The 27,279-nt window shown below is 40.7% G+C and overlaps 1 protein-coding gene across 8 annotated transcripts in view; it reads right to left on the reverse strand.

Annotated features, from left to right (window-relative positions):
• Positions 1-27,279, reverse strand: part of magi2a (membrane associated guanylate kinase, WW and PDZ domain containing 2a) — a 197,996-nt gene that overhangs the window by 54,551 nt on the left and 116,166 nt on the right. For all 8 annotated transcript variants that reach the window (XM_018680922.2, XM_018680921.2, XM_018680920.2 and 5 more), the window contains exons 3-6: positions 17,459-17,578; positions 12,265-12,480; positions 9,260-9,470; positions 6,049-6,128 (exon numbers count right to left, since the gene is read on the reverse strand). In XM_018680922.2, the coding sequence (XP_018536438.1) occupies positions 6,049-6,128; positions 9,260-9,470; positions 12,265-12,480; positions 17,459-17,578 (627 nt within the window). The remainder of the gene's footprint in view (positions 1-6,048; positions 6,129-9,259; positions 9,471-12,264; positions 12,481-17,458; positions 17,579-27,279) is intronic.

Genomic DNA, 27,279 nt, shown 5'->3' on the forward strand with positions numbered 1-27,279 from the left:
AACAAGTAGAATGATTAACTGTTCATTTTTGTTTGTGGAGAATATAGAGCCATTTCCTTATAATCAACAGGTCACATGAATAAACCAAAAAAAAAAAAAAAAACACAAAGCCAGCAGTGTGTTACTCTCAGTACTTTACGACCTCTTAATCTTGTCTGTGGCTCCCAGCCCCAAGCCCATTTATTCCCACTAAGGAAGCAAAACATGTCACAAATATGTAGCTTTAATTTTGTAATAAAAGCTCAGAGATATCCTGAAACAGCTGGGCACTGTAATTTGTGGCAAATGTTACTCAAACAGGATGAATTGGTTAGGGACTATTTTTAGTGGCGGATTGATACATGTTTGGTGGTCTGGATAGTATTTCCAGCAGCAGGGTGGGGTATGTGGTATTAATTCAAAATAAACTACAGCACCCATCTTCATCATGAGAAGTAATTTATCACTGAGTGTTCATTTATGTATTTTAAATCTTACTGATTGAGCATATAGATAGATAGAATATAGATAGATGTAGAATATCACCAGACAGATAAATATCACACTATCGATACTACATACTGATTTATTGCTCAGTTCTACTCAGTATATCAGTTTATATATCAGTGCAGTTAAACAAATACACTGAGGCACACATACACACACTGACAGCTAATTCAGCAGGCACGTCACACACACGCATGCACACACCTGCCACACAGAGTCTTTTGAATCCTCCTTGCAATCTCCAGGCCTCAGGCATGCTCTGCTGGGGATGTTCTCAAAATACACCCATCAATCATGTTGCAGACAGCTACACCTGCCCCTCCCCACGTCCCTGCTACCGACTGCAGCAGGAGTCTCAAGGTGAAGGAGGGCGCTGCGACTCTCTCTCCGCCTATAATAACTCACCTGTAGGACTGTACACACACACACACACACACACGCACACAGTGGAAAGAGTGTGTGCTCACATTCGGTGTCCCCTAAAAAACTTCCTGCATCCCACTGAGCCGGCTAAAAGGAAAACAGAGTGAACAGAAGAGATGACATTTCCCAGGCCGAAAGAGTGTCCTCTTGTAGCATCCATCTGGACATAAGTGATGAAGTACCACAAATACACAAATACACACACTCACACAGGATGGCTTTTTTTTTTTTTTTTTTTTTACTGCATAAGTGAGGAAAAAGAAAACCAAGTAAAACACCAACCCTGCTATTTCCCCCTGGAGAGAGGACAAAAAAAAGTGTGAGCTAGCCTGCGAGAGATGATAACAACTTTGTCTCTTTGTCCGTGAAGCTCCTCACATGACAAGAATATAATTACATGTCTAGGGTTGGTGCTCTCTATATGCACACAAGAGCCGCCTGCTGGGATCCATAGAGGTGAAATACAAAGAAGCAGCCTAATACGATTACAAAATTCATCAAAATTAGAATCCCTCTATCTGTCCATATTCGTGTACTGTACATCCTGTGTTGTATGTAATTGAGCTTCTCTGGATAGGCCGCACCATCGTCTGATGAAACATGCTGAAATAGTGACGAACAACATCTTACAGTTTGTGTCTGCTTTTAATTCTCCTGTCAGGGGGATTCTCGCTACCTACGTTTGGCACACCTGAGGTGAAAAAAACAGGCTGAATAAGTAAAGAATCAAGTGAGACAACAGCGGGGCCCCCTCGGTTTGTTTCTTCTCAGCCAACAAATATTTGGCAGGACAGGAAAAAAAAAAGAAGAAAAAACTAACTTTAAGAGGGTGAGAGTGTTTAAAGCAAACAGCGAGGTTCTGTAAAGAGCCTGTCCTAGTTCTTTTCGTCTACCAAAACAAAAAGAGAAGACAGGCGGACAGGAGGGAGGGAGGGAGACAAAGATGGATATGGAGGTAGAGGGGGGAGGTGAGAAAGACAGAGGCAGAAATATAGAGTGAGTTATGTAACAACAAGGCGCCTGTGATGTCAACTGTTCAGTCTTCACTGGAGCCGACGCTTCTTTGAACATCAACAAGCTAAATCGAACACACATTTCTCTGCATATTTTGACAGAATCTGGTTGTATGTGTTGCAACTGACTTTAAACATAAGAAGAAACAAGTTGCCTTTACCAGCGGTGAAAACATTTACTCAAGTATAAGTAAGTATTTCATTTTCATGCTACTCTACATGTCTATTCCGCTACATTTCAGAGGGAAATATCACACTTTTTATTTGTCTAACAGCTGCAGTTACCAGCTACTTTTGAGATTCAGACAAAACATATGACCAGCTGATAAAATATCAGGCATTGTTAGAAGTTAAGCTACTCAACAGTATGTAAAGTAGTAAAAACTAGCTTAACCTCAACAACAGCTAAATGCTAATTACACTTTAATGCATCAGCAATAATTAACTACTCATATAATTAACAACAGTGTAATACTCTCAGGGGGCATTATTAAGCATTAAGTACATTTTGCTGGTAATACCACTATATATTTTTACTTAAGCAGGCCAGGACTTGTAATGGATATTTTTATAGTATATTATTGCTACTTATACTTAAGTAAAGGATCAGAGTACTTCCTCTGCCACTGTTTAGAGGTTAAAATTTTACATGAAAACATCTGACCAGCTACATTGTTATGGATTAAACAACCAAACAGTGTATAAAGAAAATGATATGATGAAATAAATTAGCTCCATCTCAACCAACTACAGAATTTAAGTGCTTTATTGCATAAGTAAATACAAGAAATCCAGTTTATTACAACTTGGGCCTTATTTTTATAGTGTTATCCATCATTTCTATAAGTTATGTTCACTCAGATTTATTAACAAATTTCTCAGTTCCAGCCTTGACTTATCGCACTTTCTGCAGTTTGTTAGACAGTTCAGCTTTATTTATACTGCAATAGATATAACGTCATGATTCACAGCAATACGAGTCAGTCACACAAAGCAGTCGTCATCATAACACACACACACACACACACACACACACACACACACACACACACACACACATAATTATAAATTACAGAAAATGGTACGCTGATGCCTCCTATGCCAGTGATGACAGCTGATTTTTTCATATGCTTTACATTTTTGAGTGTAATGCTGCTTACAGTTGAGAGATTGAGAGATTAAAAAGTGCCTTAGTTCTTCAGCATAAAGCGTTAGCTCGTTCACAACCAGTCTGATCATCTTATCCCACTGGCCTTTATTCGATCTCAATTAGCAGAAAGTAATTAACCTGTGGAAATAATTACCACAGTAACAAAAATAAGATACATGTCGTAATAAATCAGAAGTATCCCACTAAGACTGTTTCTACATTGATTTTCCACTGTGTGTGTTTGTGTGTGTGTGTATTTCCCACCATAATCAAAAGTCCCACTTAATACTGTCTCCCTCTTCCCTCCTCCTCTCAGCCTGTTGTCCCGTCACAGCTCACAGACTCCACCTTGCGATCCTGTTAGCGCTTATCAGAGCATGATTCTGCTCCAAACGTGGACAGACACACACAAACAAACACTTACACACCCACACGCCTACCTTTTCCACCAATCAATACCAAATTTACAGAGGCAGCTTTTCTCTTCCTAACTGAGCTCAGCTCCCAGGGGTGGCTGGTGCCACCAGGCTGTAGACCTTTGGCGTGAACAGCACACCTCTCATATGGCTGCTTACACAAACCCCTTAAGCTGGAAACAAACTTAGTTTCTGAACACCCCAGCCATATTTACTGCCCCCCCCCCACACACACACATATACCGACCTTTTAGTCCTGACAGTCAAAAAGATCCTGAAAAACACACTCAAGGACAGCTAGAATACAGTATGAATAGTTATGTCACTAACAACAACTTTGCAAACAGCTGACTGACATGAACTTGGTACAACTTGGCCTTGCCCTCCTGATATCTATCACAACAACTGCCTCCTCCTTTACAGACCTGCAGCCACCATATTGCGCCATAATCCCCCTCAGGACTAACTAACTGGATGAGTCGCCCAACAAGATCAATAACAGTCCTCATACACATCAGCCCATCTCGTCTTGTGGAGCGTCCTTAGTGAATAAATAGGATTTGAAGAGCTGGAGATAAAAGCGCAATCACATTTTGACTAATTCCTCACAGGCGTCTCTCTCTTTGTTTCTGTGTCATTTCATCATCTTGGAGATCTTCTTCCCTTTAATGTCTAAAGATTGAGAGGGAAAGGGGACGTTCAGTGACTATACGGGAAATCTTTTGAGTAAGATGCGAGATCAGGATGGTAATTCTGTTGGAGGGATAAAACGGGCAAGGTGTTAACAAGAAGCAGTTCCCGTGTTTAATGCCACCACGCACTGTGCAAATATTTTCAGCCTCTCTTTCACTCTATCTTGCTGGAGTCAAACAGTATCTGTAAATATCTCTTAACATTTATTTTATCCTGAACAAGGTTTAGATATATTTTCAAGTAATCTGTATTGTTGACACTGACATGTTCTCAGCTTTATACGTTTGAACTTGCTGTTACACAGCAGTGATTAGTGATTTAAGTGTCTAGTTGATTTACAGAAAATTAATCTACTAGACAGCTCTATGAAGCTGTACTTAGGCACATCAGTGCCTTGCTAACAATTAGCATGCTTACACGCTCTCATTTACAGTGCTAACATGCTAATGTTTAGCCGGGAGGGTGTTTACCCTGTCAGCCATTTTGGTTTGTTATGTAAGAAAAAAATTTACAAAAATTTACAAATTAGCACTTAAAGCTGATATGATTAGTTTTTCAGGTATGTGGTCATAGATTAATTTTAATTTTGGCTTGATCATGGGGCTAGGTGAGAAGTCAAAGGAGCAGGGAAGTTATTATAGTTCATCCTGAGGGGGGCATGAATGCCTGCACCAATTATCTTGGCAATTCATCCAATAATTGAGTTGAGACATTTCACTCAGAACCACAAATAAAAACGTGATAAAATGTGATATAAGAAAAGTCAGGGAATCGCAAAGTTCATTAGGATTCAATGTCTGGGAACCAGGAATGTCCACACAAAATTTCATGGCAATCCATCCAATAGTTGTTGAGATATTTCAGTCTAGACCCAAGTGGTGGACCAACTTTTTTAATTTTATTGGAAACTGAATCTTTTTAGGTTATAGACTTGGTCATCTTGCAGCCTGGGAACTTGCATTGGACGTGTTTTACTATTTTGTCAGACTTGATAGACCTAACAAGTTGTCAAAAAGTATCTGACAGATACTGGATGTTGGATAATAGAAATAATATTTGTTGCAGCCATACTCACCACACTGTCATAACGTCCCACACAACTGGCACACAAAGCAGGTTAGAACAAATCCAAAGAGATTTGAAAACACAGTTTGACCTATGAGTGCATGTTTGTCTGTCTCTCTGTCTGTGTGCGTATGTGTCTGAGTGCTGAATGTATTTTTAGAGAAACTCTATCCTTGTGGTTACGCGTTTACCAGGAATATACACACAAACACCCCCACCCTCCTGCCATGAAAATCTACCAAAACACGCACGCACACTATAAAAAGTGGCTGTCATTTTTCATCTGTTGTCTGTGTCCATCTCCAACTCCAATTCTCCTCCTCAGCTCCGCTACCTCCCTGTCTATAACTCAGACGATAAATCTCCTCTCGGTTGCACACATAAAGAAGAAATGAATCGAGAAGTTGGGAGGGAGGGTGAGGCGAAAAGAGATAAATGACACACTCGCATATATGTACACTCGTCTATAAAACGCTCCCTGCATTGACATTCATCTCTCTCCTTTCTTTTTGGTGTGTGTGTGTGTGCGCGTGTGTGTGTGGGCGGGTGAAGGACACTTCACGTCTCTCTCAGTTGAGAATAAAGAAGTCTTTGTAACCTCCAGTCCCTCAGGACCTGGGCTTTAAACACACATCACGGGACTTCTTATTCATCATCTCACTTCTCGTTAGATCAACAGGCGAGCCTTAAATCTTGTAAAATAAATGCTGTGGGCAACTTGAGGAATTAAAACAAATCGATGCGAGAAGCAGAAAAGAGCGAAAGTGGAGGAAAAAATGGATGATAGCGATGCAGTACTCACCATCCTCTTTGCATTCCTCGGGCGGCTTTGCCTTCTTGGCTAGCCTTGGGTCCAGCCACGATGTCGTCTTGGTGTTGTGGCTGTGAAGAGACGACACAGAGAGAGAAGAGTGAGAGGGAGTGTGATAGATGGTGAGAGAGAGGAGACTTGGCAGAAAGAGATAAGGAGGTTGGTGGATTCTTAATTCAGCTGGAGAATGATTTCGGAGAGGAAAGATGAGACTCCCTCGTGTGCCTGCCTTTGAAAAGGTGAAAAAAAAAAGCTTTAGCTTAACAAAATGGCAATCAATACTTTTAATTTGCTTACTGTCTCTCATTAGTAGGCAGAAGAGGAGGAGGAGGGGAGGAGAAGGGGCAGGATAGAGGGGTGACTGAGGGAGTGATGGAGGGGAACAGCTGTGGGCTTGGCAGATTGATCCCGAGCCCCAGGCAGAGAGCTGGACCTAGATCAGATATGATGGCGTGCCAGAGAGACTCGATGCATCTCCACACAGCTCGTCTGAAGCTCTGGAGCCACAATGGCCTCCCTTCATGACGACGGAACAACAGTATGGAGGGGGAGAGCAGGGAAGGTGTGCAAAGTGTCTTCAGTAAAAAGAAAAACGAGGTGAGAGGAGGAAGAAAGAGGATGCAGTGAAGAGATCTCCTTGTATCTTTGTTCTTTTCGAGACTTTCAACTTCTTTGTTTTCCCAAAGGAAATCTTGTCAGCAACAAGGCATCAAACGCACACAGTACAGAGGACACAGGGATGCACCTATGGCCATAAACAACAACAGCCTGTAGTCAAAAACATAAAAGTTATGGTAAATATAAACATATACAAATGTTAAAGCTGCATTCATTCAGTTTTTGGCCAGTAGGGGGCAGAAGAGCAAGTTGAAAACACAACATTATCACCTTAGAAAGTTGTTAAATTGCCTATTTACACATCCTGCAGACACACAACAACATCACCATCCCATGCTTCTGTCACATGATTAATTTAGGTGAAATATTTGAGATATTTTCAGGGGGAATCACCAAAATAATGATGATTCATCCTCTGGGGACTATGAATGCTTTGAGATAATTTCATGGCAATCCATCAAATACTTGTTGGGATATTTCAGTCTGGACCAAAGTGGTGGACTGTCCAACATTTCCCTCCCTAGAGCTAAAAACAGAGGACTGAGAAAAAGATAGGGAGACTACGTGGAGATAAAAGCGAGCAATCAAGGCCCATGCCAAATACTGAGCTAAATAAAGAGCAGTTCAAGGTAAGGTAAATTCTCTTTGGCACTGCTTTTGCTTCTTTTTTCTCCTTCCCTCCTCCTATGCATTTCACTATTTGCCTTTCTTCCTCTTCTTTCCTGTCCTCTACTGCCATCTTTTACTATTTATAGTAAGAAAATCTACTACTTCTCCCTCTTTCTTGTCCTCCCTCTCACCTTCTCTTTTTTTCTGTCTTTACTATTTTTAATCACTATCACTCTCTTTTCCTCCCACCTCGCTCTCCCTTCTTCTATTCCTCTCCTCAGCCGGCTCACTTCAAGGGCTGTAGGTAAACGAATTGATCTCATATGGAGGCCAGTCAAAGGCAAGCATCCTCTTGGCAGAAGCTATTACTTTGGCACAGCATCACTTGTGCCTAGAAAAAAAAACAACTGCAAATTCAGTGAGCTAACTGCATTAGTCGTGTACTGTGCTTGATGGATGGGGGAGCATGAGGTTTCTCTGTTTGGGGGAGGAGACATATGGTGATTTGTCTGCAGTGGAGGGAATTAAAAGTCTGCCTCTGTGGCAAATAGACATGAAAAACATGTGCCTGGGTGGATGACAGAACCATCTCACTTCTTAGTCTGGCGTTGCGGTGCAGCGTCTAGCAGTTTATGATGCCTTCAAGTGCACCAGGGTTCAATTGATGCTGTGGAAAAATGTAACCTGATGACTGAAATGATGCAATAAAAACTTTTGGAACAGCAAAATAATTTCCTCTTACGGCTACACTGGTACTGAACCTGTGACCACATACAAGCCCATTTCAATTCACAATTCCCTACACACCAATACAAAAACACACACACACAGAAACTCCATCATTCTGATGTAATGAAGACTCACCTCTGTGGTTTTACTGCAGTTGTAAAAAGCTAACAACTCGAATGAATTAAACTTAGAGCTTGTATAACAGAGTTCGGTGTAGCAAGGTATTTCTGGGGACCTCTATATCTCATTAAACCACAAAGCATCAATTACGGTCCCTGTGTGAGTTAGTATATATACAGAAGTAAATTTAGATGTTGCACAGCTCCAGTCACTCAGTCACTCAGGCGTTCAATAAATAAGTACCAGGAAGAATGCTGAAAATACAAACTTACCAGATGCTAAGCTAACTTAGCAGGAAAAAAGAATTCAAGCACATGTAAAGTGACAAAAATTTAGTCTGACAGAGTTAGGTGTCTTACAATAATGTTCATAAAAATGTGAGACTCTACAGGGACAGACACAACCTGTCTGACCGGTGTTTTAATATTACTATGGTACAGTATATTGATATTTGAAAATGTGATGGTAATCTTTTGTTACGTGACGGACCCACACTTGGAATTAGAGGGAAGATTCTGCGATAAAATAAAGTATAAAAGTTTTTAAAGGGACATGACATTTGTATGGATGATCATTGAAGGTTTATATGTCGGTGGGAGGTTGGTTCACTACAAGTCTTCTGTTTGTCTCATAATTGTTTTACATTTTTGGATTGATTACATACTTGCCTCACAGTGATGAGGTACTACTTTGTTAAATCATTAATTTTTAAGCCCATACGTTTGATGCACTTCTTGTTACGGTACGAGTGGACAATTCAACAGGTCTACTCAAATTGAGTCTCCACAATAGAAACTTTGTTTGAAAGATAGTTCTGTATTTCTTTCGTTCTCCAGTGCTGGTCAGCAGCAGTGCACTCAGTGTGGCTACTGGTGGCTGGAAGATATATAAACAAGACCTCTAATTGGTTATTGCTGCAATGTATCTCACTTTAATGGAGGATGCTTCACTCTGTTGAAGTACATCTTTTTTGTTACTTTTAACACTGCTGAAGTTGCTTTTTTCTACTTTTAAAATCTCTAACAAAACGCCTACCATCTGGCAAATCTGTATTTTTAGGAATATGTGAGACATAAATGTCTGGACATGATGTAATATAATTACCCATAATCAGAGTTACACTTACTCTATGAAATAGACTTCTCCTTTTTCGGTGTAAGCCATCTCCCAGTTGTCTGGCAGGGGCCCTAGCTCGTCGTTCTCCTCTGGTTTGGGTATTGTAGTCTTTGGGGACTGTCCGTCATCTTTGGGCACCTCGGTGGAGGCCTCTGCTGGGTTGCTCTGCGGGGCTATGTCCCCCGAAGCGTCTGTGCTCTTGTCCTCATGTTCGCTCGACTCTGAAGTGACAACAGGGCAGGATGAGTCAGGCACGACATTATAGCTCAGGAAAGAGGGGGTGGTTGATGAGAGTCAAAGACAAGGGAGGTGAGGTGAGGAGGGAAAGATGTAGGAGGCTGGGGAAAGAGATTGATTGAGAGTTGGGGTTAGGGTGGATGAAGGAAAAAACCAAAGAGTGATTAGAAAAAGGTGAGGGCAAGCGGTGACTCAGGGGAAAGAGAGGAGTGAGGTGACGGAAGAAAGGGAATGACTGAGGTTAACAAGACAGAAAGACGAATAAAGCAGAGGAGACAATAAAGATTGAGAGAGAAGCAGGCTGTGATGCCCCAGTTTGAGTTGTGGCAGTGTGTGAATGCATTAAAGAGTGAGAAAAATGGTGTGTATGGAAGAAAGAGAAAGAAATGGCAAGTGTACACTTCCCAGAGGAGAGAGTTGGTGGAGGCAAGAGAAGGGACAAATGAGAGCAGGGGATTGAGAGATAATCTATGGGAGGGAAAGAGCGGGGTAGCTATCTGCTTAGATCACAGAGCCTGCTGTGCTCTATTGATTCCCCTTCAGCTCTCCTGGTCAGCCCACACTCTGTCCATCTACAGAGACAAAACTCCCCCTGAGCTGAGTGCAGCAGACCCACTTTTACATCCAGCATGGCTCAGTGAGCAGCCCAGAGCCTGAAGTTATCGAGCATCTCAACGCCGCTGATAGGAATCAGTTGAAAATGTTTCCTGCCCCTGTATTTTCTCTCAGCTCTCTGGGGTGCATTCAGTGTCATCTGCATCGTTCAGAGTAGATGTAGATAACAAATGTACACTAGAATGGTTCAAAGATACTTTATAGAACTTTTAACTTAAATAAATCCCTGCCAGGTCCTCCCAAATCGAGTTTAATAACTTGAAGTGATTGTGTCTTTGAAATTTGGCCTGTGAGAGCTTTGGAATATGCTACCTGAGGACTTTTATAACAGTTTGTGACCTTTCTGGGGTCTAACTGACTGCAAACATAAGTAACATCACCTTTATCAAATGTTTAGTCTCCATTTGTGGCAAAGTGAAGTATTAATACTTCAATAATTTATACAAATTTGGGTTTAATGAGGTTAGAGGAAGAGGAAAAAAGTATCTGAATTACTGTTATTGCAATAATTATAATAATAATTTTTACACATAAATCCAAACAATGAGAAATACAGCCAGTGTCAATAGAACAACAATAAATAAATAAATAAATAACCCCAAAAAACCCAGTTTTATGGACTGGACTTAATGTAATTTTTGCTACTTTTGTTGTGACTTTTAATTACTTAATTAATTACTATTGAATTACTTTTAGCACTGTCTTTTTATGTTTTACTTCAACATTTATGGTATAGTTTCTTTATTGTAACCAATTTCCTGCATTTAAATGAAGTACTTTGTAAACACTGAGAAAGCTCCTGTATAATGTACAATATATAAAGTTTCATTACAGTTACATATTCACATAACACTGGGATTGTTTTATTTTTACACTCAGCATATCTTTCTTTTAATTTAACCTGCATTTGATTTAGAATAGTGTCTTTTGTTTCTCTGATCCTGTAAAGCAATTAAGGATGTGAAGAAAATAACATATTATTGAAATTACTGTTCTACATGATGCTATATATGTCATTTGAAGTTTTGTAGAAATGCATTTCTCTTGCAAATTAAGAATCCTACCTTGTTTGAGTTCCTTGCGGTAGGAAAACCAAAATCTCATCCTTTTGCCAAACTTCCCCTCTCAAAACACCACAGATAAAGGTTGTACAAATGTCTAAAAAGTAACTGCAGGCACTAATTGGGATCAGTAACCGAAGTCTTTGAATTTCCGTGCTGTTATGACTGCTGCCGTGCTGTGAAAGACTTGGCTACCCCGAGGCCATAAAACCAGCTTAGAAAGTCACAGGACCCAAGCATGGTTTTGGATTTGGAATCACAAAAATCAAACTCATAAAGCCTCTTTTATGATCATCCTTTCATGTGATCATGAGATTCGTTTAAAAGGGTTTGTGTGTGTGTAAGCATGTGTATGTGTGTTGTGAGTGTGTGTGCATGTTTGCATGTCTAAACAATGTACAAAACGAAGGTACGTTCAGATGTTTCTTCGTCAGGACCTTATTCTGAATATTGCTGCTGAGGGCAAATACAAAGAAATGTCTTTGTACTCTGTTTTATGAATAAGAACAGCCTCAAGAGGTTTGGCCTTGTTGCCTTCTGTGTTAAATGTCACTTCAGCCTATTTTCAGAATTTAGAGAGAAGATAACAATGGTTTGGACAGGGCTGATTCACGGTGAGAGGAAACACTTAATACACGTCTTTGTTGATTTTCAAAGAGCCTACAGGCTTCTGTTGTATATGTGCACGCCCTCTGGCTATCTGGTATAATGATGCCTAATGAATGACATCAAATTCTTGGGAGCAACGGCACTGATGCTTTAATCATAAACAGTTTGGACTGCAGAGTTAATCACTGACTGTGAGAGTGAATTATAATTTACAGTTTACATATCAGGTCATTAAACTGCATATAAAGACATCTATGTAACCAATTAAAAGTGATTATCTGCCATAAAATAATTTTCCAAGAAATCCATGTAAAAGCGATCTGTTACTCTCTCTGTTGCTAGGCAACCACCCAAGAAGAGACTTAAACAAGACCATCAGCTCATGCAGATCAGCCCGACCCAGAGTGTGACCTCAAACCTAGCTGTCATGACGAGGTTTCTGGATCAAGTGACCTCTGCCTCCGCATCTGTGGAGGTTGTTGTCGGGGCTGACCTGGGGTGACGGCAACGCCGTTGCCGTTGACGACGGGTCTCTCCTCCTCCTCCTCCTCGGGGGGCTCGATGCTGGCTTTCTCCATGTTGCTGACCGACTTGTTACGCTTCCTCTTGCCTTCAGAGCTGGGTCTGGCGCCCGGCAGCAGCTGGTCCGTTACATTTAGCAACAGAGAGCTGGGCTCGGCCGGAGGCTTCGGGGTGCCGTAAAAGTTATCTGGAACAGAGAGGAGACATTTTTATATGCTAAATACTTAAATCTTGTATATTAAGCTGTGCTAGTGGCACAGTTTGTTGGTCGGCGACTCCACCACATCCAGACTTAAATTTCTCAACAACTCCTGAGAAATTTTGTACAGATATTCATGGTCCCCAGAGGATTGAATCTTTAGAACTTTGTTGATCCCCTGACTTTTTCTTGAGCGGCACAATATGGTAGAGGTTTTTGGTTTTTAGTGACAACAGAGCTGTGGACCCTTTTTTTTGTCACCATTATGCAAAAAAATTGTCCACTAAAAATATCTGCAAAACAAACTTCTCATTAGCCTAAGCTGTACTTTGTGTTAAGACACTAAACTAAGATGGTGAACATGGTAAACATTATACCTGTTTAACATCAGTATGTTAACATACTTTTGCTCATGACACTGTCAGTATGTTAACTCAAAGCAGCACTCAAAGTACAACAACACATCAGCATGGCCGTAGACTCTTGTTTTCTTTTATATATTCTGTAACTAGTCCAGAAAAGCTTCTGACAATGAGAGAGAACAAGGACATTCAAGATTTCTGAATAAAATCTAGATTTCTATTAAATCTTAATGATAGAATTCAATAGGAACATGCATGTAATGTAAATGTGAAAGGACTGAGAGAGAGAAAGAGGAGAGCAAAAATACAGCAAAGATGTCAACACAGTTAAGAAATTAAGGATGGGAGGAGTAGTAACAGTGGGTTGGAAGTGGTTCATTGCAGCCTTCACAGGAAGGATGAGGTCCTCTGTGCACCTGACACTCTGTTCCATGTTGAAGCCAGTTGATCCATGAACACACAAGCTGGGCAAGTTATAAGATCTGGATAAAGCAACGCACTTGCAAACAAAGAATCTCTGACAGGAACACACCTCATCCTGAACTAATTTCACCCATTTCTGGGGGGATATTTGTCGCTGCCAAACTCGTCCGTCTTCTCATCTGCACATCAATCACTTATCAGACCATGCCCGGATTTCCCTGGCACACTGTATGACTGTGCATTTCTGCACAGTTTGGACTGAATAATCACCATATTTCTCACTAAGTTTCAGTCTCTGGTCAGAGCCAACTACCCATCTTTGGGGACTGCAGTTTTTCACTTGGCTCTGACTCAACAGCCTCTTCCACAGTCTTCTATGTTGATTTTACATTTTCACTGTCTTTCAGTTTGTCTGCTGCCAGCAGCCAAGTCCCTCCGACAGTCTCCATCAGTCATTGTGAAAACCTCATAACTTCATGTTTAGGGATGGGAATTTTTTTCACTTTAAGGGTCACTGTCAAGAATTTCTTTCAGGGACTTATCTGCTCCAAAGGTAGAAAATGATAAAAAGTGCTGCCAGTGAAATGTGTGGATAAATCAGAGATTGTTTCTGGAAAGATATTAAAGTCTTGAGCTTTTTAAATGTCATTTTTCAGTTGTTTGAGCAGAACAAACAAAATTCCATTCATATCTTTTGTATTGCAGTGGTGGCAGAAATCTTAGCAGTGGATATCTGAAAAACCAGAGCAAATAAAACTGACTTTATCTGCATGGGGTTAAGTGGGAGTTTGTGAGGAACCAATCCTTCAAATTGAAAGGTTACATGCTTCTCTGTGGTTTGAGGAAGGTATACAAGACGAGTAGAATAACTGCAGAAGATATTGTTGTCAAGTTGAACACTGGTCTATTATTTTTAACTTCTAAAAATCTGACTTCTTGGAGATGGTTTTCACACAACAACAAGGTTTTTTGTTCTTGAGACACAGATGCTGATGATGGAGTGAGGTGTCGAATAGTGTTGGTCCAAAGTCTGAGAGATGTTCTTCTTTTCACAAAAAGATTAAACACTACTTGCCTCAGAGGCTTCCTTAGATCCGAGCTCGAAAGACAGCTGAAGATCTTTGTGGTTACAGCCATGGAACAGAAAAGGACATCAGCCATTGTTGAGGTCTGGAGTAGTTCATGTAAGGTTTGCTATGAGATCAGCTTATAGCCATCTCCTTGCCGTGTCCCTGGCAGACCAATCAGACGTTAGAGGACGACAAGTGTGAAAATCCAGAGATTATAATAATGCACCAGGCTTGAGCATTACAGACAAACTCCAGCGCTGACTGCTGGGGAACAAGAAGAACAGCCAAAGAGACTTAAAAAACAGTACAAAGTTTGTGTCTCCTTTTGTGTTGGAAAGACCTATTGAAACATCATGTTCATGTTCTGGAAAACATGAAGGCTGTGATGAAAAATGGAGGAGAGTGGCTGTAAAAAAGATTACGGGGACTGTCGGGATTAGAGCCCCCGAACCACAGACACAAATCCTGGAGCCTTAACGAGCTGAAGATTTGCTTCTGAGAAGAAAGCATGCTCCATGTGTGAACTTAAATAACCTGCAGCATCGCAGAAACCTGGACTTTGAAGTTTGAATAAGCGGTGGAATTGCTGTCACGTCGGACAGACGCGCTGATTTCAGTCTAGAGTCTCACCTACATGCTGATAAAACCATCTTATGAAAGAGAAAAAGAAATGAAACCCTCCATTAGCAAGTTCCCCAAACTAATTCTTGGAAAGACAAGACATTCAAAAGATATGCCAAAGCATGATTAAAATTACCATTTCCAAGCATTTAGAGCTGAGATCATCATACTTTGTTTGATGGTTTTATATTTTACAAAAGAGAAGCAAAATGGAGGGTATTATTTTGGGTTTCCTGGGTTTCAGATGTGAAAGTCCTTTTTATTCCTCTGCACAGACAATAAGAGCCTGACAGATACAAATCAGAGGCTGATACTGATATTAAGATAAATTACATCAACTGTAGTATGTTTCAACTGGTAGTCATTCCAGTAAATGTGGCCACTGTGGCTCCATCCATCATGCAAAGCACAACTGTTGAGATTCTGGGAAACAAGAACTGACATGGAACAACCTACGTCAGAGAATCTGTGGGAACCTCCTGCAGTTTTACAGCTTGAAATATACCAGAATCTCCTTTAACATTTGACATATTATTTTCAACTAAATACATGACATAAACATTATTGATTGATACCTTGAATTTGGCTATATAATAGAATTGTGATCAAGACACTGTATGAACTGAGCAGTGCATTTTACAGCTGAAAAGTAAACTTGTCCGAACTCCTGCTGGACAAACTGTGTAAAGGAGATAATTCTGCACTAAACTGTCTCCACTATTCAACTAACATATGTATAGATATTGACATATCTGCAATGAGCGAATATCGGCTGATATATTCGCCAGACTGATCAATCGGCCAGACTATGTAAACATTATTAGGCAACTCTGGACTCGAACAGGGATGTAAAAAAAATCCAATCACCAAGCTTCAAATTCTGTTGTTTGTTCAGCAAATGGGGAACTGCAGCCAAAGACGTTGCCTTGTAGAATACTGATGATGAATCCAGATGAATTCAGCATCTATGTTCGCCTCTGTTTTGGTCTGAATTCCTAATTTTCTACATCAATGGCAGCTGAGGCTATAGTCTCAAACTACTGGCCCAGAGGGCAGATCCAGCCCATGTGACAATTTCATAAGACTCCTCCACATGTTTGGAATTTATTGTTAAATGCAGCTGGCAAATTATGTTTTTATTTTTCCAATTTAGCTTTTTTAGAGTTCAGTGTGTACAACTTACCAACATAAACATTTCAACTAGGACCAACAGCACAGACAGATTCAACAGAGAGTTGGACAACTCATTATTTTATGTGTTTTCAGTTTTAATATGACTATGGGAAAGTCTGGTGCTCTCAAATGGGAATTTTACAGCAAGAAAATATTTCTTAAAGCAGCAGTTCCGCCCACCTTATGACTCAGTAGATGTCTTACAATTATTACAAGTATTTGCTTAAACACAGAGTTACTAACAGTAAAATGTCAGGACATCAATGTGTGTCTTTCACAATAAGACTTGAAGCAGGAACTGAGCCTGACAATTTCCAACTGTATTCTTTGTAATAACAATTCGAACCTCTCTGCTGCTCTAACAGCCAGCTGATCCTCACTACAGCCTTCCTTTTAAATTTCACCCCTTCCCCCCTTTCCTCTACATTTAATTGGCCATTAAATTTTTTAAAATATATAAAAACGCTGAACGATGGCCGAGCGACCACGCAGAAGAAACTCCAATCTCCCTCTGCCTGTGGAAAGTAGCTCCCATCGGCGAAAGGATCTAACATTGCTTCTGGCAACCGACCGTTAAATTGGCCATCTGCAATTTTTTTTCCTCCTTCCTGCAGTGGTGGCAGGCCGACAGAGACTGGAGTCAGGTGGGAGAGAAGAAAGTTAGCTGCTACGTGTTATCTATATAATGGCAGGGGTCTCCTGAGAGTTAGAGGTGGCCAGGCAAACAAGGAGCTGTGTTTTTTTTTTTTTTTTTTTTTCACAGTGGTTTAAAATCCAAGCCTCAGGCCTGTCTGACCACAGGAGAGAGGATAGAGAGTGTCTGTTTGTTTTGATTAGACGACTGAAGAGCCACTGCAGCTCAGACCCAAGGACTGAGCCAAGAGAGAGCCAACATGAAGGTACTGAATGGATATGTGTGAGTGTGTGCGTGTGCCTGTGCACTGGCTGACTCTTCATTCAGAATTTACAGAAGATTCCTTCCAGTGTCCTTCATGACTGATGACACTCTTGTCTCCACAAAGCCAAAAGATGGATGGTTTGAAGCATACTTGTGAGTGTGTGTGTGTGTGCGTGTGTGTGTGTCTGTGTGTGTGTGTGTGTGCAGTTGTGTGGATGTGAAGCGATGAGCTCAGTCTCAGCACTCATTCAACCCACTGTCACTCACACACAGAGAGCGAGAGAGAGAGAGAGAGAGAGAGAGAGAAATGCATGGCGTGCCACACTGATGCATAAATTCCATAAAAATTTTGATATATCACAAAAGATGAATGACCGCAATCACACGCATTGTTAAGCGTGACTTAACTAAATCCTTACCTTCATATGTTCCACTCTCTAGCAGGGCACCACTTTTCTCCAATTCCATAAACCGGTCAACGGTCACGAAATTATAATCCACCCCTGGGACCTCTCCTTCCTTGGGCTGCCTGGTTGTGCCTGCAGGAGATAAGCGAGAAAGAGTTAGCTGCGAACGCCTCCTCACTGCTGAGTGAGAGGAGACTAAGTAGTCTTTGTCAGTGTTTTAGAAAAGATCAGAACATACGAGAGCTGAAACACACTGACCCTGGCCCTGCTTTAGTCATTAAGTGCCCTCTTTATTCCTTTTTGTCCTTTTCCGTCTTGCAAAGCTGAGACCGAATATTTGAGCAGTGTATTTCTGTGAAGGGGCGGGGGCGGAGGTGTGGGTGGGGGGGCCGGTACCATTTCAGGAGCTAAGTGATGCAATTTGGACACCAAGAGGAGAAATCAAGTCAATTTGCATGGAGCTGACAGCATGTCGAGGACTCCCTGACAGGAGCTGCAGCGCTGCCAGCTGATGGAGACACAACAGTGATGGAGATATTTACCCTGTAACAGCAGTATTTTTAAGTCAGGTTCACTGACACAACCATCATCTGTCCTCCAGTTACCGCGACAACGTGTGTCAAAGTGTTTATGATGTTAAACAGAGGTACAAATGTCTTCCTAAACACGTTCTCCTCACCGTGTGCTAATTAGACTTGTTAAAACTGATCCCGGCTGTGATAACACACAGGCACTCTACCCCTGAGGTGCTGAATAGGTTTTCACATCTGAGCGAGGGTTGTTCACACTAAAAGAGGAGCCAGTAAAACATACTTGTTAGACCCTCACTAAGGCATATAAAGTATCCATCTGTGCGTTTTAAAGTTAACAGGGGAACAACTGTGCCACTGATCACCCCTAGTAGGTGGTGTAGGGTGATTTTGACTTTATGAAAGCCAACTCCCATCACTCCGGAGTCACTAGACAAGGTTGGAAAAATGCCTGTGAAAGTTTCTGTGTTGTGGAGTTGCGGGGCCGGGGAGAGCCAAGAGGATAGAGGTTTCAATTTCCATAAACACTGATTATCACACTTTTAACTTCACAAACAGAACTAATCAGTGAAATGAGCTGGTCTTAAGACTACCCACTGGGAAAAAATGGGTATACTTAAGAGAAGAGAAGATGAAAATTGTTCATTTTCCTTGGTTCACTTCAAAAATAAGAAGAAAAGGGATGGGATCTGCTGTCCCTCTTCATCTCGCTGTCCCTAAAGGCTTCAGTATACTTCAAACAAAATGCTAACATTAACAGAAGTCTCTTGGAAATGTTTGCATTGCTTTTCTTTTCTACTTCTTTATAAACATAAAGTATTTTTCACTCATTTTTTCAAACCCACCTCCTGACAGGAATTCAATGTACCATTTACCATTTTACAATTTTCTCCACCTGTTCACATGATTAGTTGTGTCTTTCCTGAGGCACGATTCCAGCTTTAGCGCTTGTTGGATCGTCAAACAGCACCCTTCCAATGTCTGAACAGGCCTCTGTCAATACTTGCAACTTTCTGGAGCCAACAATCTGACAACCACATCCACTTTACGCAGCAACTGACCAGCTGTACAGGTATAAACATCTTTGCCTTCAGATATCGATAGAGCAACATATCAACTTGTTCATTTCTCACATACGCTGGCCTTAACTCTTATCACCTATCTAAGATCAACCTAACACTGGGAATATAGAGGTCTTGTCTTGATGCTGCTCACCATCTCAGCATCAAACAGTATTATCAGTGGGGTTCATTTCAGTCATCCATGTAGTTTGATGTTTATAGAAAGTTGAAATCACATTACTGGACTGGAAGATGTTAATGTTCATCTAAAAAACTGAATGCTTTTTAAAGAACTTTTGGGGTGACCGGCAACATGTCCTTAATCAAAAAACTAGTTCAGAGGATTCAACATTGCACCTTTTGATAATTTATCAGAAAAGACTCCAGCAGTTCTTTTCTGAAGAATCCTTTTCCAATGAACATTTCTTAACCGATGGCCTATGGGTTAAGGTGCTGACTATGAACTGTAATTTCCCTGATTCTCATTCAGCTGAGGACCTTGGTTGTGTGTCAATCTTCATATTGCTCTCCTCTTACTTCCTGTGAACTCTCTACTGTCACTAGCAAATAATGGCTTAAAAATAATAACAGAAATATATACAATAACAACAACAACAAAATCCATCTCAAATAAATTAAGTCTTTTCAAGTGAACACCAAAACATCTAATCACAGCTCTAGTCCACATACATGGTTTCAACTTTCTCCAGACAGCATCAAACAATGTAATGAATAGAAAATGAATCCAAATGAGGGCATTAAGCTGCTCGCCAAGTCTTTCCACTGTTGTCTTGTTAATGTGCCGATTAATTGGTCCTTAAATGGAGAAACTAAACCCACAAAAGGCTTTATGATCAGCTCATCTGATGGGAACTGCAGCAGTTGCACTCCTTTTTTTTGTTTACAGAAGATTTAGTCAGAAGAGCTATTTTCTCTCTCAAGCAATCAAGTTGTCAAACATGACTATCATATGAAATGAAGTGGAACCCTGTGTGTGCAGACATCCGAGCAAAGATTGGCTGCTGACGACCTTCGACGCTGAAACATTTCACTGTAACCTGCTGACAGAGTAATTTGTAAGAGCTTATAAAGGCAAATGAGCAGCAGGGAACGCTCTTATTTGCTGGAAAAACTGTGCAAGTAGATACGTCAGTATGTGTGTGCTGGTGTCGCACCCCCACTGGAGAGTTTCTTGATTGTGTGTGTCTGCATGGGGGCTTGTGTACCCGTCAGATTAGCCTCCCTCATAGGCAGAGCTACTGACTGAGCAGTGCACACACACATTTCAAAGAGGACCTTTGATGTTGGCAGAACTATATTTAGCAGCATCTTCAGGAGGGGACTTCTCTCGGGTGACAATATCCAAAAGGAGGCAACCACAATGCTTCTCGATTTTCAGTCCTTTGTATGTGGGTCATGATCCTATAGTGCAAATCAGCGATTCTCAAAGCATAGCAGCCTCTCTGAAGTGCAAGTATAATGGTGTTGGATATTTTTAGGAAGGTATATAAGCATTATTTACTATGCCTTGATTGTTGAAAATTGGGAAACTCATTAAGGTTAAACACTGCGTCCATCATTGTGTAAGCCTAGAGGAGCCTGGATTCTTAAATCCCCTCAGATGTGTTTCTGGATTTGGGCCAATTCAAGAGTGTTGGAAGCTTTAACTAAAGATAGGTATTGTTGTTTTTGGGAAGAGACATCCTTTCTATCCACCAGGCCCCTTCTTAGTTTGTGAGACAAACTGAGACAGATGAAGCAAGAGAGATGGATCTCACTAGATAAACTAGATCGTATTCAGTGTTCATTCAGTGGATTTATAATTGTATATGAGGAAGTTCTTGTGAAGCCATGGAGCTTATAGGCACCTCCTCAAAAAAGTAACTACATTAGGGCTGTAGAGGCGACATAAATACCATGGACATTGCAAGAACTGTAATTGGTCAGTTTGAACTGTTTTCCCCTCAAAATTTCTTAAGCTTCTCGATAGGGAAGAAATAATCAAAAAAGCTGGAAAAAGGCTTAATAATGCTGTTATTTTAAGTAAGGTGACAAATAATACATTAAAAAAAGAAAAGAAACATGAAATGGGTATTTAGGATGATAATTCTACCATCCATACAGCATGAGGAGTCACTGAGTGGTCTTATGATGTGAATCACATGCTATAGCCTTCACAGTCACCAAAATCCCGACCCAATTGAACACCTTTGGGAGATTTTGGACTGATGTGCGAGACAGCGCTCTCCACCACCACCATCAAGCACCACATGAGGGAATATCTTTTGGAAGAATGGTGCTTCATCCCTCCAGTGGAGTTCCAGAGACTTGTAGGATAAATGCCAAGGCTCATTGAAGCTGCTCTGGCAGCACGTGGTGGACCTTACTAAGACACTTTATGTTGGTTGTCAGAGATATTTAGATCATCAACAGTCAACAAAACCAAGTAGCCATCAGTTACTCCAAAAAAGAAGAGTCTTTGCACTCATTAGTTCGTCCGCCTCTATATAGCAGTTTGCATTTGCAGGAAATGACCCATGTATGTTTGGGAGGAAATTCTGAAGTGCATAAACACACTGCACCTAATTTCTTCACACTGTCATGTACTGGGAAATCTGACGAAGAAATATTTTTGTCAGTACAAGTATACTGTATGACTGCAGTGATTTATAAAGACGAAATCACATTTGTCATGGCTGAACAACTAGTGAAAAGAAAACAGGGTAGCTGCTCAGAGAATGTTTGTGCAGTAAACAGTGATTGATATATGTGTCATTATGACCGCCAAATATTCACCAAATCACCCAGAGCTGAAAAAAGGATGCACAGAAATAACTGATCAAATGAAATCCAAAATTCTACTTTTTGCAGAAGATTTTTTGTTGTTTCCTTACACATCTTTTTGCTCTTGATGATGATTTACAACAAAAGCCTGAAACTGCAAATTGGTATGTTATTATTATTTTTGGACTAACTCTAATTTATTTCAGCTATCAAATGCTCCTCTGCAATATTTTTGTTTTTACAGAGTAGCTAGATAAGGCCAACCCTCCCATCATCACTCTATATCACAAAGTGAAAAAAGAATGTAAACACAATTACTGTGGGCTATACTGTATAATTAAAGCATGATGTGACACAGAGCTATGGTGCTATAATCAGATGAATTCCGACACTGAACTACAAATCAATTCCTACACTTGAGACATCTACAGCAGAACTGCCGTGCACGATTGAACAGAGGTATAAATCCACCTTTAGACTTTACAGCTGCTTCTAACAGCCTCCAAAGACAACAGTGTAAAACAGATCATGGCAGTGAATAGTAAACAAGTGACTGACAGGACATTTGTCTCTTATTGCAAATGTGTAAGAAATATTTGTGGGAATCAATCGTTCTCTTGAGATGCAACACAAGAAACAAGACAGAGAGGGAGCATGAAAGGAGGAACGGGGAGCACTGATAATATTAACAGCTATTGAGGTTGTGGTAGTAGTAATAGTAGGAAGTGAGCACGGGGGTGAAAGAGAGGTGTGTGAAAAAGACACAGCACATGTAATGGATGAGAGAGAGGCTTAAGTTGTAGCGTGGGCTGAGGCACTTGTAGCCTACAGCCACCCTGCTGCTCTCCAGTACGTCCTTGAGCCAAATTCAACTCCACAACCACAGGCCACAAGTCCAACTCTCACTTGTGAAGCTGAGCACCATTACCGACCGCTCCGGTCACGGCTAACACCTGTAGTGGTTTCATACTGGGACTAGTGCCCATACAGATTACATTAACATGTTAATAAAAACACACCGTATTATATGCACGACCTAATCCATGTGTCTGGCTTCACATTTGCACATTGCATTGTAAAAACACTGTAACTGAGCACAGTTTGAACCTTTGGTAACTGTGGGCAATGTGACAAAGCTCAACAAGGATCTAAACAATCTCTGGAAAGCTCTATTTGAAACAAAGGATTTATATCCTGAGGCATCAGTAAGACTACTGTGTATTCATCACATGGAGTCCGAATGTGTGTAAAGGCCCAGAGGAGATGATTATACCATAAGCATTCAAACTAATCATCCCCATATAGTTATCTAGCAGGGTGGAAAAAAATGTCTCTAATGTATTTGTTATATATTGAATGTAAACTGTAATAGTGTAAAGCCCTTTTACTGAACATAGACAGAGAGGCAGAAAATGATGCACATTCATTGAGGAGAGACATGAGGTAAGAGCAGTTTCAGTATTTGGCATTTTAGGGAGAACATTAAGAAAGTGAGATGATAGTCTGAGGAAGAAATGGGACATGACACAATGTGCATCATCTCTCTCAGGTTGTCCTGTCCTGTCCTGAGGTTTGTGGTACCGTTGCTTTCTCATCTTCTATTTGTGGTTTGGGGTGAAATGTCTTGAAAACTACTGAAGGGACTGCTTTGAAATCTGGTTCAAACATTCAGGATGAACTGTAGTAGCTTTGCTGATCTGCTGATGGGTCCTCTAGTGCCATAGTGAGGTCAAAACTGTGTGTGATACTTTGGCATCAGCTGTACTTTGTGTTAAAACTTCTAATAAGCAAACATTAGCATGCTAACACATCAAACTAATACAGTGAACAAAGTAAATATAACACTAGCTAAACATCACCTTGTTAGCATCGCCATTGTGAGCATGTTATGGCGGTGGCGTTGGTGGCGTGCTGAACAGTTCTGAACAGTTGTGAGATGTTTTGTCATACGCGTAACATGAATACCGCTCTCCCCTGGGTGTTGCCTTTCATGTGTGACTGACGAGTCAATTAATTAGCCAGTTAGAACTTGAAAGAATGGTGGCTTGTTGAACTCTGTGTACTATGAGCTGTGTATGGAGAACTGCAGAGGAAATCTGTCATTTAGCTGGAGTCGTCACCATGAAAAACACGAGCCACTTCTGTCAAATGACAAAAGAAAAATCTGAATTTTACCGCAACCTGCAACCAAACAGGAAACAGGATTTCTGGTTTCATTGTTGGCATTTAATAGAGCTCAGCAACAGGTGACCATTTTCCCTAATGTACTGATAACCGGTGTCAGTGACAGTATACTTACATTAATTAGACAACTAGAGCACTGCGCATATTTTACTGTTATTGCTGTAGCTTTGGGTGGACATAAACATTAAGCAGCTTGTTGGCATCACTAAATTAATGTGTCTATCTTATTCCCTCTGGTCTAAAACACACACACACACACACGTTAAGTTCTTGTTTGTCTTGAATTATTTAAATAATTGCTGTGTTACTTTTTAGTTGGTGTATGAGAAAATATGTAGTCTAGGTAGCAGCCACAGTGAGGTGACAGACTGCAAGAAAGAACAAGTCTGTTCATCTATCTACTGCACCATCTTTGCTGAAGTCTCCACTCTCTTCTTTTCATCTTCCCTCTTATTTCTTTCATCTTCTACTCTAGACATATTTCAAACATGCAGAGTAATAGCAATTTCATCTGGCTGTTGCACTGCAGTAACTTCTACACTCTCTGAGTTGTGTTGACGTGTAAAAATGGGTCTTGAACTCATTTGTTTGGATCTATATTTGACACAAGGAAAGAGAAATAGACTAACTTCCCCTAAAGTTAATTTTTTTACAGCAGCTGCTGCTCATTCAATCAGAGGGAGAGCTCTATCTTTGTTATTAAAAAAAACAAAAAAACAATCAAGTTCATGTGCATCTGACCTGGTCATGTAAAAGAATATATACTATTATGAGGGTGAAAAAAGGTCTGATGTTGGAGACAGGATCAACTAGCTTCTAGCCTGCAGCAGAATCCACCATCCCTGTTGTTGTTACAACAGTGCAGTGTTGTGGACAATAGCCCAGGCTGGATGTGTAAGGCAGATCTTGCCCTTTTCACCCTAAACCCTCTGTTATGACTGGCCAAGACAGTGTCAGCACGGCCCATTGTAACCACCCTAATCTTACCATTAGCCAATTAGGAAGTGACGGGCAGCCGTAATGCCCTTGCATTAGAGGGATGGATTAGTTTGCCATTCAGCGCCTGCCTGCTGCCTGTGGGCAAATGGACTGATGGAGGACAGCGAACCGCTGCAGCGCGCCACTGAAAAGCTGCTTTCGCTGCATTTTGCCTTCGCAGACAGCAAGTGTGGCGATGTGCTTATTCACTGTTTTCGCTGATGATCTAAAGCAGGGTCTTAATCAGCTGTGATTACATATCATTTAAGCGGTAATAAAGTCTATTGAGCAGAGAGAGCAGAGGAGGCTGCTGTTTTCACTGAGCTGGTGATGAAACTTAATATCGCTGCTTTGCAATCTAATCATATTGACTGGGAATGTTTTGCTTCTCTGGCAAAGCACAGTTACAAAACCTCACTCTTGGTTCTTGACCAAAGATCAGTCATTTTCTTGCCTTCTACCCCACTTAATGAGATTTCAGGTTCACTCCAGTTCAGTCAAGTTCAGTGAGAATGGCTGTGTTGCTCTGCTGCTTATTGACAGCCAGTAATGTGGGATAGATTGGAGAAAGCCAGGCACTGAACCACACTCCCCTGGCTGTTGGCCCTCTGCCGCCCTCCCCTGAATACCATTAATAGCTCTGCCCTCCAGGAGGTGTTGGGTGTAACACAGCCAGAGATATTGATGACTGCATCCTCCCTCCAAAGGGAAGAAGAGAGGAGGGTAGAGCGAGCATAGAGGGCTGATAAAGAGATAAAGAGGTGGTAAAAAGGGGAATGCACAGGGAGAATCAAGAATTTGAAAGGGATTAATCTCCTGCCTATTCACTTTCACCACAAAAGACAAAAACACATGGTAGACTGCAGACCAAATACTCACTGAAATGTACTCACTCTGGGTGGGGATCTAATGCCACTTTAAACTTACAATTTTTACACCAGAACATTCACAAAGTACCCTTTAAATAATTAATTTTGATGGACATTAAAGAGACAACTTTCAGAAATAAAGTGGAGATTACAAGAAAACTTCTCTCCTTCCTTAGATTTAAGAAATCATTTGTATTCATGTTTCCTCTGAGTAAACTTTTTTTTCTCTGCAAAACATTATGCATGATATTCCCTTTGCAGCTGTTTCTTGCTGCTTGTCAGCTCAAAGTAGCCAACAATGGCTGCCTGATAAATGCAGCGATAACACTATCTGTTCTTCCAACAACAACAACAACAAAAAAAAACTCTCAATGGGCATTTCCAAAAACTGAATTAATATTGCTCACATATCCACACTGTAAGTAAAGAACAATCATATATAAATATTGCAAACAGAGTTCCAAAGCTGAAAATATACTAAGATTTTGGAAAATCAGAGTGACACTGTTGCTGCAAGCTTGTGTAAGAAGATCAAGAGGGGCTGCTTTAAAATCTAAATTATTCAAGCACACATGTCAGTGTGATGCAGAAGCCTCAAAATCCTGGCAAAACTACATCAAGTAAGGACAGGTTGTAACATCTGATAATGTAACACCCTGTCAAAATGTGATAAGACTTCCCTGTAAATGGGCTGAGAATGTATTAATGCAGTTAAATGATGTGACACATTAATACGCCAAGCAGCAATCTCAACTTCGTAAGGACTGGCTGTATAATATTCTCACAAGATATGACTTTAGAATCAACAGTTTCATAACTTGTATGAATAAGTCATCATTCTAAATTAATAGTGAACATTAGTCACACTGCAGGTTAAAAATGATCAAATATTATATGATACAATCTGATTACATTAAAAGTATCCTCTGGAGTTTTTGTAAACTTATTGTGTTTACGTTTAGTGTTTCTAACCAAGCATCATGGTGTATATTTTGCAGATTTAATAAACACACCGAGAGCATTTCCTTCCTCATAAAATATTTGCCATGCCAAAATTGTGAATTATTTACATCCATGTTTGCTAGATAGTCCTCCCCTTCACTACCTTTTTTGGCAGACTGCTACATTTCTTAGCACAGTACTGCCAACACCAACTGAGGGCGCCCTCAAAAAGACATCAATCCACAGTGATAGTAACATTATGCAACTATTTTACCTTAAAATGACAGCCTCAGAATTATTTTGATGGTGCACTGACTTGTAAAAAGGAGAATGGTGCCTCTGTCATTCCCACTCTGCACCCTCAACCCCTGTTCTTGTACTATGTAACTTTGGTGAGCAGATACAATCTCCGGTGAGAAGTGCACAAATAGTCAGCGGCTTAAAATGCTGGAATGAGGCCCAGCAAGCGTGTAATGCTGAACTGT

This window comes from Lates calcarifer, linkage group LG18 (genome assembly GCF_001640805.2).
Source record: "Lates calcarifer isolate ASB-BC8 linkage group LG18, TLL_Latcal_v3, whole genome shotgun sequence".
NCBI classification, from domain to species: domain Eukaryota; kingdom Metazoa; phylum Chordata; class Actinopteri; family Centropomidae; genus Lates; species Lates calcarifer.